Genomic DNA, 15,164 nt, shown 5'->3' on the forward strand with positions numbered 1-15,164 from the left:
TGAAAAACACCCACAAAAATGATGCTTTACAGTTTGGTCAGGAATCGAACCCAGACTAAAATGTTCAAAGGTGAGTATGCCACCTCCGATCTATCCTCACAAAGACAACAGGTGGTGGTTTTAAAGAGGGATGCTGTAGGGTTGGCATCAAAACAAGAGCAGACAGGAGATGGCAACAGCTACTGGACTTGATCCAAACAGCATAGTTAAAAGACATTTGGAACTCATGATTGATGTCAATAGATTCCAAATTATGGCACATAAGGAAAGCAAGTTGAAAGAGAAAGGCACATTATCCCCTTCCCTGCTTGCATCAAGCAAAGAGAAAAGTAATGGATGGAATCATGATGTTGATTGAGGTATGCTAACTGCCATGGGAAGTAAGTAAAGATGATGTTTGAGGCATTAATCCCTCAACTGGAGCAAAAGAGGGATGACGTTACCCCTCTTTTGCTCTCACAAAAGGTTAATACTGGAATCATTTCCTTGTTTCACAAGGCAGTTTTGCATTCTTTGATTAACGTTCTGAGAACTCATCCATGTTATGCAGTGCTGATAGAATGTCTTCAGCCCCTTTCAAAAATTTTCACCTTTTGTTGCCTTCTAGCCTGGAATTAAATTGCATCAAATCAGACTTTTTCAACCTTTTTACACATCGTAACCCACAACTTCCAAGTGAAAAACAAATTCTACAAATTTCAGAAAATAAATTAAAAATACAAAACGAGAATATCATGATTCGATAAGGGTCCACACCCCCTTATAAAATAAATTATAAATTAGCTCAGGTGTAACCAATCACCTTCAAAATCACACACCAAGATAATTGGCCTCCACCTGTGTTAAATTGTCGTGATTCTGATTATTTCAGAATAAAATCAGCTGTTCCTGCACTAAGGAGCTCTCAAATGACCTCCAGGATAAGGTTGTGGAAAGGCACAGATCAGAGAATGGGTATAAAAATATTTAAAAGGCTTTGAATATCCCTTGGAGCACAGGCAAGACAATAATTAAGAAGTGGAAGGCGTATGGCACCACCAAAACCCTGCCGAGATGAGGTTGTCCCTCCAAACTGGGTGACCAAATAAAGAGGAGACTGATCAGAGAGGCCACCAAGAGGCCAATGGCAACTTTGAAAGAGCTACATGCCTTTTATGGCAAAGACTGGTCACTGTATGCACGTGACAACAATATCCTAAGCACTCTACAAGTTTGGCCTGCACGGTGGGGTGGCAATAAGGAAGCCATTACTCAAAAAAGTCCACCCTGAGTTCCGTTTGAGGTATGCGAAAAACCATTCTGGAGATTCTGAAGCCATGTGGCAAAACATTTTGTGGTCTGATGAAACCAAGATGGAACTTTTTGGCCTCAATGCAAAACGTTACGTTTGGCACAAACTCAACACAGCACATCACCCAAAGAACACCATCCCAACTGTGAAACATTGTGGTGGCAGCATCATGTTATGGGGATGTTTCTCCTCAGCAGACACTGGGGCACTTGTCAAGATAGAAGAGCAAAATACAGAAAAATCCGAGAGGATAACCTGCTGCCCTCTACAAGAAAGCTGAAATTAGACAAAACTTCATCTTTCAGCATGACAATGACACAAAGCACACAGCCAAAGTCCACTGAAGGGGATAAGGAACAGAGAGATAAATGTCCTCGAGTGGCCCAGTCATAGCCCCGACCTAAATCCAATTGAAAATCTGTGACATGACAAAGATTGCTGTCCATCAACCCTCCCCACTCAACTTGCCTGAGCTTGAACAGTTTTGTGCATAAGAATGGGCAAATATTGCCATTGGGGGGTTGGGGGGGGTGGAGAGAAAGAGAACACATGAGTGGAGGTGAGCAGTGATCCTGAATTTAGGTAGTTTCACCAGAAGGGGGTTGATTGATGGTTGACATAAAGCCGGAGGGAGGGACAAAGCACTGCAAGAGCAAAGGGTCCAAGACTCAAAGGAAGCGGAAGAATACAGAGACCACCGACCTGTCTGTGATGGTGAAGCGGTAAGCCCATAGACTCAACATAATTATGGGAAAGTCCAATAATCTTGAAGGCCTTGGCTTCCACGGCATCAAACGGAGCAAGTTGTGAGGCTGGGGAGCCAGTCCAGAGGGGAGAGCAGTACTCCATCAGGCTGTGGATGAAGGCTTTGTAAGTGAATAGTTCAGGTGTGTACAGGAAGGACTTTGTACGATATTATACCGTATAATGATATACAGGAAGTGGACAAAATAAAATGGAAACACCAATGTAAAGTCACTTACTTGGGTGTTGGGCCACCATGGCCTTTATGCACCATGTCATGGAGTCCACCACCATCTGCAATTCTGCAGGAGGGATACAGCATCATTCTTCCACAAGAAAGTCAATCAACTCACATATGTTTGATGGAGGTGGAAAATACTGTCTCAGATGTTGTTTCGAATATCCCATAAGTTCTCAATTGGGTTCAGATCTGGTGATTGAGAATGTATGACATATGGATAACATCAGTGTCATGCTCATCAAACCATTGGGCGACTGACCACATGTGCTCTGTCGATGGGGGCATTGGGGGGGGGGGGTCTCCTCTTGCAGCCATGCAAGCCATAATTATTGGCAGCCAGGTCTGTGCAGCATTTTTATGCATGACCCAAAGCATGGTGGCATGTTATTTGCTTCATTAACACATGGGCCACACCTGTATGGAAGCCATTGCTCCGTGTCCCTCATTTACCCAGGTGTGTCCACTTTTTTCGTCCACTATCTGTACGTTGCTTGTACAATGTACATGCTATAAATTGCATGCAATACAATGACATTGTAGGAAGCATCTGTAATGATTTTACATCAATTACAAGGTTATTAGGAGATAATTAGCAAATCAGCATAAATAAATGGGATTATCACCTGGGAGACTTCACATCACGAGCAGGTTGTATACATGCTCCAATGATAAAGTGTGATCGAGTGAAATGATGAAAATGATGATTATTAATATGCTGGCCAACAGGGGACCACAGCTCGACGGTGATGTCACATCGAGGAAGCAGTTGCCCACGTCCTTACTGGAGGCGGCAAGACAGCCATACACCAGAGGAAGATACTGTGGATCGGCTGCAGCATGGCATTGCTCATATGGCGACATGATGGAATGTGCCATGAAAATATGTTTGCCTCTATCGCTGGTTACTTTCACCAGGAAATATGGAAATCTCATACGGGTTTCTTGTTTTAGTCCTTCCACTCTCAAATCATCGGAAATCCTGCACGGCCTGAAATGTTGCACACTTGGAACTATTGAACTACTTATATTGAAGTTGTCATTCCTTGAGATATAACAGATGATCTTGAGCAAAATCAATCTTTATGCCAGCATGCTTAAGTTTTAACTCAAGAATCCATGAACATTTTGTGAAGTGGAATTTCCGATTAGGAAAGCCCTTGTGAAATTAAAATAAACTGAATAATTGAGTCGTGAATTAAACTACAAATTAAGTGAACTCTTCTCTTTGCTGAAATGAAGGTTAAAGCATTTTTCTTCTTTTTCTTTTTAAATCAAGCTGCATTAAGAGTATCAATTTAATTCACTGAATTATGTAAAAAGGTTTCCCGAGTTCACAGAATCCAACAGCTGTTTTGCAATATATATTTGTATTTCATAAAAAATATATAGGTTCGATGTGTATTTTGCATACTAGTACAGAGCATCGTATCCCTACGAGAGCATTGGGTTGTGCATCGAACAAAGGTTACAATTGAGGCGGAGGTTTCAACAACAGTAATGACTATTTTAAAAGGTACGCATGTGTGTTGTGGTTTATAATACTTTTTTTTACTTTTGGTAGGGGTTCCCCACAAAATGCCAAATTAAGCCATGAATGCACATTCACATGGCATTTGTCTAAGGAGAAAAACCCCCTTGGAAGGGGGGGGGGGATGAAGTCGCTACAACCTCCACCATGTGACCTTTAATCCCCCTGCTATGTTTGGTTGAGATTTGATAAGTAACGACCGGATGTATCATGGTCACAGTCAGACAGACACCAAGTGGTGCATTTTAATGATTAGTTGTTTTTGTTTCATGAGTTCTGTCAAGGAGAAAAAGTTCAAATACATTTTATTGCCACAATTTGTATTTTTTTTGTAACAGTTGTTCAATATTGCTGTAAAAAAAAAAAAAAAAAACTCTGAAAAGTGCTGTGCATCATGTTTTGTTACAAGCTATTAATTAAACCTCCAGAGGTAGCAATAAAAATATAATTACAGAAGTGTATAAACTTTACAATAACTTTTTCTTAAATAAATGCTTCTTAGTTTTTAGCATATGCAATTGTCATGAAAAGTGGTGAGGATGATCAGCACAAAACTAGCATAAGATATGAACAGACATGGAGTGTGAAATCTACATCAGGAAAAGGATGAGTGGTGAGTGAATGAGCATGGCACCAAGTGATTATGCTGGTGACCTGCTATCAACATAATGTGCTGGTGAGGTACTTTTAAAACATGCCTTTTAAATGTAAGTGCATCAATCAACTGCTGACAAATTGGAAGATTGGTAGATGTACAACGGTTGTGTCGCACAAACCCCAAAGGATTATCTCGTTAAAACTATGACAACTACTACTACTACTACTACGACTACTATAAAAGAGGAACTACTCATATCATCCATACAAGGTAGTGGATTTAACTTCCACAGTTATCACACCTTAAGAGTGGCAGAACCAGCTACCCATCTTTACATCCAATACATCAAAGCTTAATCACAATCATAGAAGGCCTCAAAAAAATAAAAAAGATGAAGCCAGGCTGTTTATAATGAAATCATACAACTAGAGATTCGAGAGAATCAGACAATAATGCTTTTGCTAATGAGTTCTGAGGATAAGGATGCCGCTGGATTGATGCAGATGGTGGCTGGTCGAGCCCAGAATGTGTTGAGGAAGAAACAGGTGGCAACACAGCAAACTGCTTGTGTGAAGAATGACTCTGACGGTCTGTGAAGTATTGGGAGTGAAGTGGTATTTGTGATAAACCATGTGGAGAATGAAGAGTCTCTTTGAATGCAGATGGTGACCTATTGTTGTTGGAAGATGGAAGTTGCGGTTGCTGGTTGTTAGGGAAATGTGGCAGGAAGTGCTTATGGTCAGAAGACGAGGAATTGGAGAAAAAAATCTGAGAGGTTTGATCACTGTGAGTTGGTGGTGTAGGCTGCTGATGAGATACAAGTTGCACCACGGAGTGTTGAAAATTTGAGGATTCCAGCAAAGATTGCTGAAGATTCGGCAAAACAGTCTGGTTCGCTTTTTTACTTCCAATAAATGGTGGTGTCAGTTGCTGAGGAATGGGTGAAGGAGTTGTTGGAGAATATTGGTGTTGATATCGTGAATAATGCAGACTATCATGGTTTTTTGAAGACATTCTGGATGATATGTATCTTGGGTCATTTGCCGAAACATTTACCTTGTCGAATTCCAGATATTCTGGACTCTCAGGTATCGAGGGTTTCATGAGCTGATGGTACTCCTTCCTGTTGGAATTGGACAAAATGGGAGGTAAATCAGGTCCTCGTCGGTATCCTGGAGGTTGCTGATATGCTGGAGGATGTGGTTTATCCTGTTTCACATTTGGCAGGTGATGGAGCTGACCAGAGATTGATATTTTGTCATGGGTGCGTTGCTGCTGAGACAGGTTTCCTGTACGGACTCCTGGCCTGAGATGATAGGGTGGAGGAGAGGTTATGTTTTCCCTGAAAGAGTTAGTTTGCTGAGTGTTCATTTGAAAAGAAAGGGATGCAGGTCTTCCAACGATTGCTGCTTTTGCATCCATTAAAGCTCCATTTTGGTGGACAGTTGATGAATGATATATTGATGGAATAACCGGAGTGCCACCCTGTATTGACAAGTCAGAGATCTGTTCTGTGGTAAGCTTTCCATCATAAATGGGCACTGGCCGTACAACATGGCGGTAGGGTTTTTGTTTTTGTTGAAGTGCACCCATTGAGCTGTTGCTGCTGCCCTCATTATACTGGCTTTGATTCTCATCATTTCTCATAATTACAGTTGTGCCTGTTGAAGAAACCATTCCATTATCCACATTATTGTCCTTGTGGCCTTGTGATGAGCCCATTTTAATAGAGACAGGATCATGGAGGACCTTGTCTTCCATTAGGTTCTCATAGTGTGATTTGTGTTTATTATCTGGCCGTTCAATGGAATCCACGACGAGTATCCCTCCAGCTTGAAGATTATGATTGGAAGAGCGAGGAAGAATTGTGGATGTGTTGAAGATGTCTGGCTCTGTGACTATGTCTTTATGATGAACCATTTTGCCACCTTTAGTCACAACCTTGTCCTTTGTTGGTTCAGTCCACCTTAAGTTTTTGGCATCATTGTTATGGTCTGGAACTGCATGCGGCTTAATACGTGAACGTTTCCGCCTAAAGGAGTTCCAGATGGATCCTTCATGGGATGCTTTGTTGGGCATCCCTGGCAGTTTTTCTTTTCTGTCGTGATTTTTTTCCTTCAAATCCAGAAGCTCATTTTCTTTTCTAACCTCAGCAGCCTCTGCATCCTCTTTCACGTCTTGGTGAAGTGGTTCACTTTTTTTGTGTTTTCCATATTTCTCATTTGAGGGTTTTTTTTCTGGTCTGCCAGGCCTTATATCCTTCAAGCTGCTTTCTCGCGGTTTCATCTTGTCTTCAATGCCAGGCGACTTTCTGATTTCCTTGTCACCTGTGAAGGGATCACAGCAACACAATCAGTTTGTTCTGATATTTGCCATAAAGTATGAAAATTAAAACGTAACGATGTTGTACAGTAGGAGCAAAGTTTGTCATGGTCTCTTTTCCAAAAGGAATACCGTTAATGAAATTAATTACTGTTAATACAATGCCATAATTATACAACTTATCAAATACAAAAAAATTGAATATCGCTGGCGATTAAAAAATTCTGCTCTTTAATTACTCCTGATGATCACATGTTCTACTTTCATCACGATAAAGAGTTTATTTCATACCAAACAATTTGGCCCAAATTGCCAATTGTCTCGAACATCCCCACCAACCGCACACTCTTCCCACCCCAAAAAGCTGAATATACACTTCTGTGCAAAAGTTTGGGTTATTTTCACATTGGTGGTGCTATTAGTTCCCAATAAACATTTGTGGGAAGTTGGAAGTGTGAAATATAGGTAGATAATTCAAATTTCTGTGAGAGTCAATTTAATATCACAGTTACCTTTAAGTATATGAAAGAAATTATCAAATGGAAAGTTTTCATTTTGCGATACATATTATATTGTCATGTGCTAGTAATATACACTTACCGCAAGGAAAATATGCAGGAAACAGTTTGTGTATTTTGTGCAGTAAATCCCCCTCTTAATTTGCAATTTGTCACTATCTTCAACACCAATACAAATATTTATTGTGGACCATAGGCATCAATCCGCTACATATAGCAAACAAACCGTTTCAAATGGAGCACCTTTTAAATGGAGCATTTAAATTGCATCAGACGTGACAATAAATGGAAAATGTTGCTCCCAGCTTGCTGGCTCAATGACAGCAGACGCCATTTTAATTTTTGCTCTATCCATCCCTTCCCTGTTTAGAATCCCGTGCTGGCATGGGCAACTTGCTAGTAATTATAAATTATTTAAGTAATCAACACCAGTTACATTAAAGCTAATTACAAGAAAAGTTGCAAATTAATGAATATGTGAAATTAGTTTTCATCAGCTTGTTCCCTTGGTTGAATGTCTGAGTGGGTTCAAAATGACACCAAGGAAGCAACTTTGAACAGAACAGTGTGTGAAGCTCAAAACTCTGTGAGAAAAAGGGCATACTAAAGAGAAAATAGCAGAAAAGCTGAAGATCTCCTCTGATGGTGTAAGGTACACCTTGCAACACCTGAAAAAACTGGCTTGATGCAAGACAAGAAAAGGCCAGGAAGACCCAAAAGAACCTCCCTAAGGCAAGAGAAGCACTTTAAGTTGCTCAGCTTATGCGATAGAAGAAAATCAAGTCAGCAGCTGACAACTGACATAAGAGCAGGCCTGAACATCAACATCTCATCCAGCACTGTGCACAGAAGGCTGATTGCAGCAGGTCTCCATTGCAGAGTTGCAGCAAAGAGACCACTGCTGAGACCACAAATAAGGTGAAAAGACTGAAATTTGCAAGGCAACATCAAGATTGGGTAATTGCACAATGGATTGGGTACCATGGTCTGATGAATCAAAGTTTTAACTTTTTGTATCTAAAATATGCGAGTTCTTTCCAATTGCAAGTTTGAAGTACTTCAAATAATATACATAAAACAGCTCATTAATATTCATGACACTGAAAGTAGCTTTAAGAGTCAGGGAGTAATTAACACCTCTGTTCTTACTAACAGTTTTTCTAACTACTGAAGTCTATTTAGCTTTGTCTTGTACTCCAAATGGACTTATCTATGAATGAAGGGAAGAAAAATGGTAAAATTAGCCAAATCGACTTGTACTCCACATCGACTTGTTGGCTGAAACATACGGTTATACATACATACTCCATCACCGATATGGTATCAGGAGCTATGTGTTAAGAATTCAGAAAGTGAGCATCACACAGGACACAATGATTACCCTGGGGTGGTGGAAGAATGTCCAGTTTGGCTCGTCGAAGCTCAGAAGACACAGTTTGCAGATATTCCATAAATCTATCATCTGTAGTTGGAAATTTATTTGCAAGCACTTCCTGCAGGAATATCATCATGTCCTCAAGTGAAAGGACTATCAGGTGTCCTACAGAAAGAATTGAGGTGATACCAAGGCATGAGCATTGTTGCTTTGAAGCAACTACATAGAAAGACAATGACCATGTACAAAAGCCACAATAACAGGAATAACTTTGGATGTAAGCATGATATTTTCTTACTTTTGTTCAACTTCATGATCGTATAAGCGATATCTGCCAGTACTTTTGTTCCCTCCAAAATGTAAACATCCCACAACCGCAATGTCAGTGAAAAGGGTGTCTGTCAAGAGAGCATTGCTTACATGAAGTTTACTGTTTACAAGAAAAAAAGAAAAACTTCAAATCTAATTGCAATCAACAATGGAGAAAGAGAGGGTGAAAACGAGAAAGGGAGTGGGATGGGGAGAGAAAGGGGAGTACTATAGGTAAACAAAAGATTCTCATTTATAAATTCTATCATGACTGCATAGAACAATTTTCGTAATGAGATCATTGTCTAAACATACAAAAATAGTACGAACGAGAACGGCACTTGGTAGAGTGCGTATCTCCACCAGGTTTAACACTACGTTTTGTCGCCCACTGAGAGGACGGATCTGCATCCAGACCCTCACCAAAATCTAATCAATTAGGCCTTGTCACCAACCCAACTTGTCCACAAAGATTTGTCTTAATCCATCAACAACATTTTGAGATATTGTACTATATTTTGTTCTTTGCCCCATCTCTCAATGGTGAAATCACTTGGATATTAAAAAAAATTGTTGTATCCGTATCTTCACCAAAATCGAATCAATTTGTCCTCGTCACACATCCAATCTGTCCACCAAGTTCAGTTCGTATCCGTCAATAACTTTTTGAGATATTGTGCCATATATCATCTTTTGCCCGATCTCTCAATGATGAAGAATTACTTTAAAATTTTGGTATTCGAGGTCGGATCTTCACCAAAATCTAATCAATTCATCCGTATCACACATCAACCTGCCCCACCAAGTTTCATCCAAGTCCATCCGTAACATTTTTAGATATCCTGCTCACAGACAGACAGACAAACAGGGGTGAAACCTTTGGTGGCAAAGGTAAATAAACAGAAGAAATTCCTACTTCATGGCCAAGATGCATGAAAATGACTCACCCGGTCCATGAAGCACTGCAAAAACCACTTGGTAGTGTATAACGTACTTGACATCCCTTGTGCATCCTGTAAGTACATGTTCACTCTCAAAACGAATGCAATGAATTTCAATCGTATTGTAATTTGTTTTAAAGACCACAATACATACATCATCAGTGAGAGAAATGTTTGGCATTGGGTTTGTACTTCAAAAGGAGTTAAAAAAAAAAGATACATTTTTGGTGTTGTTTCGTCGTGTTGGCTAGTGTGCCACGGGCTTAACAATCGCCTCTGAGCTGTATAGCCTGCATTTGAATCTTGGCCCAGCTATAAACACATCCTGGTGTTTCATAGTCAGGGTGATCCGTCAATGTGTGTGCTGTCCCTCGAATGGACATTGAACTGGGTGTCCAGTCTGCCACCATCAGTGGGTGAATGTTAAATATCCCACGGTGTCCTTCATGAAGAGTCAGCAAGCTATCACTGGCACCTTGACCAAATTTCAAATTCCTGCAATAATCTACTTCATCAGCACCACATCAGCAGCACAGCTGCATGTCCAGCAAATCATGCCCTGCACTGAATACGAAAGAAGAAGAAATTGATGTATTGATATAATTTATGATTAAGATGAAAGACTATTTCAGTGAAACTCGAGTCATTATTTTTAGGAAGCATACCATGTGCTTCTTCAGCTTGGGAAGAAGCTTCTGCAGGATGTGGTCATGGTGATCCTGAAACCGCATGAGCTTTGGAAAACCCGGAATGAAGAAGCCTAAGCACATTGAAAAGAAAGTAAAGAGCAAAGGATGGGTGCAACAGAGAGGGATAAAAAGTTATAAAACAAAGCAAAACACAAACAACACTTAAAATGTAATTTCATGAGCATACTTAAAAACAAAATTAATGTTACTTTTCTTCAGCATAATTATTGGGTCCTCACACTACTCTATTCAAAATATATATACTCTTCTCAAGGTAAAGAGAGAGCAAGGGAAGAGGATGACGTATAATCAGAGAAGAACAGAAAATGCAAGGAGTAACATGTGAGAGCATGAATGAAGAGGTGAGCAATACATTGAGGATAAGGGACACATGTACCATGCATCAAATGTTTTCCCTCCATTAGCCTGTCCAGTGCCCAGAAGGCATCTTCCTCTTCAAGGAACATGAGGAGTAGGCCAGCAATCTGGTTCATGCCCTGGCAGTACCCCACATCCTGTGTACAACAGCACTCATCATTAAAACGACTTGCAAAGCCGTAAAATTTGCACACAATGCAAATCAGATCGATTGTACGATCGACCGGCGATACAAAACTCACCGGGTTGTGCATCGAATATGCAAGGAGTACATGGAGCAACTCCTGCTGTCTGGAACACAGAAATAATAACACCTGGTTACAATCTCTGAGATAAATATTTTGTAGAGCTCATGAAATTAAGTACTTATGGTGTTGGAATGACAAAGCTATATTTTTGTTTCAAGAAACAAACACCATGAAAGTATCTCACTTTGAGCTGTATCGCTGACGAAACATGATGTGATTACGGAAAGTACGATTCACATCGAGGTCAATCTGATTCAGCTCTGTGGAGTGAGAACGACCTTGTCTTCGTAGCCACTGCAAAGAGTTCCGGTACAAAGAGGGGGGAGAACAAGGAGGGGAGGTAAACAGTCATAGCAGAAAGAGGAAGGGAGAATTATTGAAAATTTTCCTTTGTTAGCTAATCAAAACAGTCATATACTTTGCAATAAAAATCACCCTTCCCCATAAAGCAATTTTTCTAATGTAGCTGCTGCCATCCCAGAGAAAAGGGATCGTCAGCATGACAAAACCCCCAAAAACAAAACAAGAAAAAGACGTCGTGAAGAGCACGATACTTGCAAAATCCACTCCCCCCCCACCCCCTCCAAAGATTGCCATAGATACATCAAATTGTCCATTTCATGAAGATTAAAATTGACAATTTTAATCAAAGCTCGTTCAATTGGATGAAAATTTATAATTTTTCAGGTTGAAATTGATGATTTTAGAAGTTTGACCTTGAGTTGACCTTTGACCTTTTGACCTCAAAAATAGTTGTTTTCCCAATTCAGAGATGGACTATGCAATTGCTGTTTAATTTTCAAGTCAATCGGATAAAAATTGTCAATTTTTCAGAAAAAAATGATTTTAGAAGTTTGACCTCAAGTTGACCTTTGACCTATTGACCTCAAAATAGTTGTTTTCCCAATCTCGTAACGCAATATGCAAATGTTTGAATTTCAAGTAAATCGGATGATAATTGAAGATTTTAGAAATATGACCTCAAAATCAAAAAGCTTCTCAGTTGAGACCACCTCTACAACTTGGTAGAGTTGCATGACCATTGGTTTGGAATTGTGACCTGCAGGCAATAACGTCAGTCAGACAGACAAACAGACAGAATCACAAAATTGACTGACCAATATACTTGAAAAATCTTCAAAAAAAATCTTCGAGAGAGTCAATAAAAATAACCATAACGAGAACGGCACTCTTCGACATCATGACGTCAACCGATATGCCTTCACCCACATTATGACATCATTATACATACTTGAACCAAGTTTGATTTAAATCCCTTCAGCAGTTCTCACTCATCACATATTTACCTGACATGACCTCAGACCTTTACCCTTTGATACCGGAATCGAATCAGTTCAACTTTGCATCATAATATACACGACATGGCCAAAAGTATGTGGACACCTGCTCATCCACCATCTCATTCCAAAACCATGGGCATTAATGTGGAGGTGGTTCCCCCCCTTTGCTGCAACAACAGCCTCCACTCTTCTGGGAAGGCTTTCCACAAGATGTTGCAACATTGCTCTGGAGATTTGCTTCCATTCAGTCACAAGAGCATTAGTGAGGTCAGGTTCTGATGTTGGGCGATTATGTCTGGCTTGCAGTCGGCATTCCAATTCATCCCAAAGGTGTTCGATGGAGTTGAGGTTATGGCTCTGTGCAAGCCAGTCAAGTTCTTCCACACCGATCTCGACAAACCATTTCTGTATGGACCTCGCTTTGTGCACGAGGACATTGTCAGACTGAAACAGGAAAAGGCCTTCCCCAAACAGGGACCTCGCTCAAAGGGGAGAGTGTTTGATCATATACAGTACACACACTTAAGATTCAAATCCAGTACGTGGCTTAGAGAATAAATTCCAAGGGTACAGACATGCTCAGGTTTTCAATGTTTGGGTTTTATGCATTTATTTGTTTTTACAATGAGTAAAGTGCAAGCAGACAAGGCACTGTTCTCTTTGAAGACTAGGTTGCATCCTTGATGCAACACCCTGTTTGGGAGGAATCAAATTGTCATTTGCCTATCACGGCACATTTCTTCAGTGGATATTATATTCCTAACTATCTAGCTGGTCGGTGTTATGTAATAAGTTTACCAATCATCAATAGTGGGTGGCATGGGGATTGTATTGGTGATTAGCACTTTGTTATTTAGCCATGGTACATGCATACATGTGTACTCTTTTTGAAAGGTATCATACATTTAATGTAAATATGTAGAGAGAGGCTGTCAATGAGGCTGAAATGACAATGACATGTCACCAGGCTTGCATTTAATAAATAAGATTCATCGGATGTCTGTCTGTCTGTCTTTGCATTTTTTTTAAAACCACTGGGCTGACAACCACCACATTTGGCACACAGACCAAGTCCGACCCAGGGATTGTCCTCAGGGTATTTTCATCCACAAACTCAGCCTTTAAAGACCCCTGAAGACCCTTAAGATCCCCCCCCCCTGAAATAAATGTGTGTTACATGCTTCAGAAATTAGAATTCATGCTTGAGAGAAGACTTTTTACATGTTTGGGAGATAACACCCCTTAAGATCCTGAAGGCCCCAAAGACCCAGAAGACCCTCAAGACCATTAAATTCCCCTAAAACCATTAAGACCCTTTAAAACCCCAAATACCCCAAAGACCATTAAGATCCCAAAGAGCCCGATGACACTTTAGAACCCCTAAGATCCTTAAGACCCCAAAAACCCTTTAAGACCCTTCAGTCTTTTGAAGACCCTCAATACCCCAAAGACACTTTAGATCAAGGATTCTAAACCAGGGGTATGGGAACTAAATACTGGGGGTACGGGACTCGATCTCTGAATATTTGTATATATTTGATTTATTAATTTATAGTTGGTTAGAATGTTAGATTATATTACTAGCACTGTTATTCAATGTTTGTACAGTTGTAATTTCTCGGTTATTTTTTATTTATTTTTTTGTAAACATATATATGATAAATGATTATGATTGCCTTTCATGTTCTATTCCTAGCTATCCATATCTAAAATAAATTCAAGCTCTTGACATCTTTGGAATTCATACTGTCAACTAATAGGACTGGTGATGATGATGATTTTGACAGTGAAGCGAAGGGGGTATGGGACTATGTTGGGCAATCCATTGGGGGTCTGGAATCATCAAAAAGTTAAGAACCCCTGCTTTAGATCCTTTTGAGCTGGAACACCTCGAAGACCCTTAAGACCAAGAAGACCATGAAGATCCCGAAGACCCTTAAAATCCCGAATACTCTTTAAGACCTCAAAGATCCTTAAGACTTTTGAAGACCCTCAATACCCCCAAAGACCCTTACATAAACCCAAACCGGCATCACCTCAACTCGCTTTCCAATAAATAAGATTCATTGGATGTTAATTCAGCAGCCAAGGGGGCTTGAACTAAGGACCCTGGGATCCCAAGCCGCCACCCTAACCACTAAGCCAACACCAGGCTTTAAGACTCATAGTTGATCTCGTACATAAATCACACGTGCAGGACAAAAGGCATTGGGAGACAGCAGTATACACTTTAATGTGAAGGACAGTAATAGACAATGGACATAAAACATGCAGCTGATGGGATTTGAACCTGGGTTCTGAGCATCATGAACCATCAGTTCAAATGGCAATGCAAAACAGGAGTTGAACGATGGTCATGTTAATTTGCAAAAAAACAAGAAGCAAAAGGGGAAAAAAAACAATCGTTCTCTTGTTCATAGACCAACATAGTTTGGACTAAACAACATTGAAAGGGTTTTTCTTCACACTACCTGGTAGGTATTGTTGTGTGTTTTCCGCTGCTTCTCCACATCCAAGAGGCTTGCCCACACTTTGCCCCGAAACAGCAATGGGATGCCTTTGTAAATCCGCCGGGATAGCTGGAAGTGATGTGGAGGAGAGCAAAAGATAAGGAAATGATTATGTAAGCCCCCCATTTGATTGAGCATCATTTATATAGGACATCGAGAAAACAACCATTG

General features: G+C 40.2%; 2 protein-coding genes across 8 annotated transcripts in view; one reads left to right on the forward strand and one right to left on the reverse strand.

The window, feature by feature from the left end:
* The window catches only part of LOC147032753 (differentially expressed in FDCP 6-like), a 213,829-nt gene extending 209,640 nt beyond the window's left edge, over nt 1–4,189 (forward strand). For both annotated transcript variants that reach the window (XM_085870623.1, XM_085870624.1), the window contains exon 13: nt 3,003–4,189. In XM_085870623.1, coding sequence (XP_085726749.1) covers nt 3,003–3,139 — 137 coding nt within the window. In that variant the 3' untranslated portion in view covers nt 3,140–4,189. The remainder of the gene's footprint in view (nt 1–3,002) is intronic.
* LOC147032754 (uncharacterized) overlaps nt 4,093–15,164 on the reverse strand; it is an 80,828-nt gene continuing 69,756 nt past the window's right edge. For all 6 annotated transcript variants that reach the window (XM_085870619.1, XM_085870620.1, XM_085870618.1 and 3 more), the window contains 9 exons: nt 14,955–15,062; nt 11,367–11,476; nt 11,177–11,225; nt 10,954–11,071; nt 10,533–10,627; nt 9,874–9,939; nt 8,916–9,015; nt 8,624–8,782; nt 4,093–6,729 (listed from right to left, as the gene is read on the reverse strand). In XM_085870619.1, the coding sequence (XP_085726745.1) occupies nt 4,820–6,729; nt 8,624–8,782; nt 8,916–9,015; nt 9,874–9,939; nt 10,533–10,627; nt 10,954–11,071; nt 11,177–11,225; nt 11,367–11,476; nt 14,955–15,062 (2,715 nt within the window). In that variant the 3' untranslated portion in view covers nt 4,093–4,819. The remainder of the gene's footprint in view (nt 6,730–8,623; nt 8,783–8,915; nt 9,016–9,873; nt 9,940–10,532; nt 10,628–10,953; nt 11,072–11,176; nt 11,226–11,366; nt 11,477–14,954; nt 15,063–15,164) is intronic.

This window comes from Eptatretus burgeri, chromosome 2, assembly GCF_056783735.1.
Source record: "Eptatretus burgeri isolate ZD-2024b chromosome 2, Ebu_testis_v1, whole genome shotgun sequence".
Lineage (NCBI taxonomy): Eukaryota > Metazoa > Chordata > Myxini > Myxiniformes > Myxinidae > Eptatretus > Eptatretus burgeri.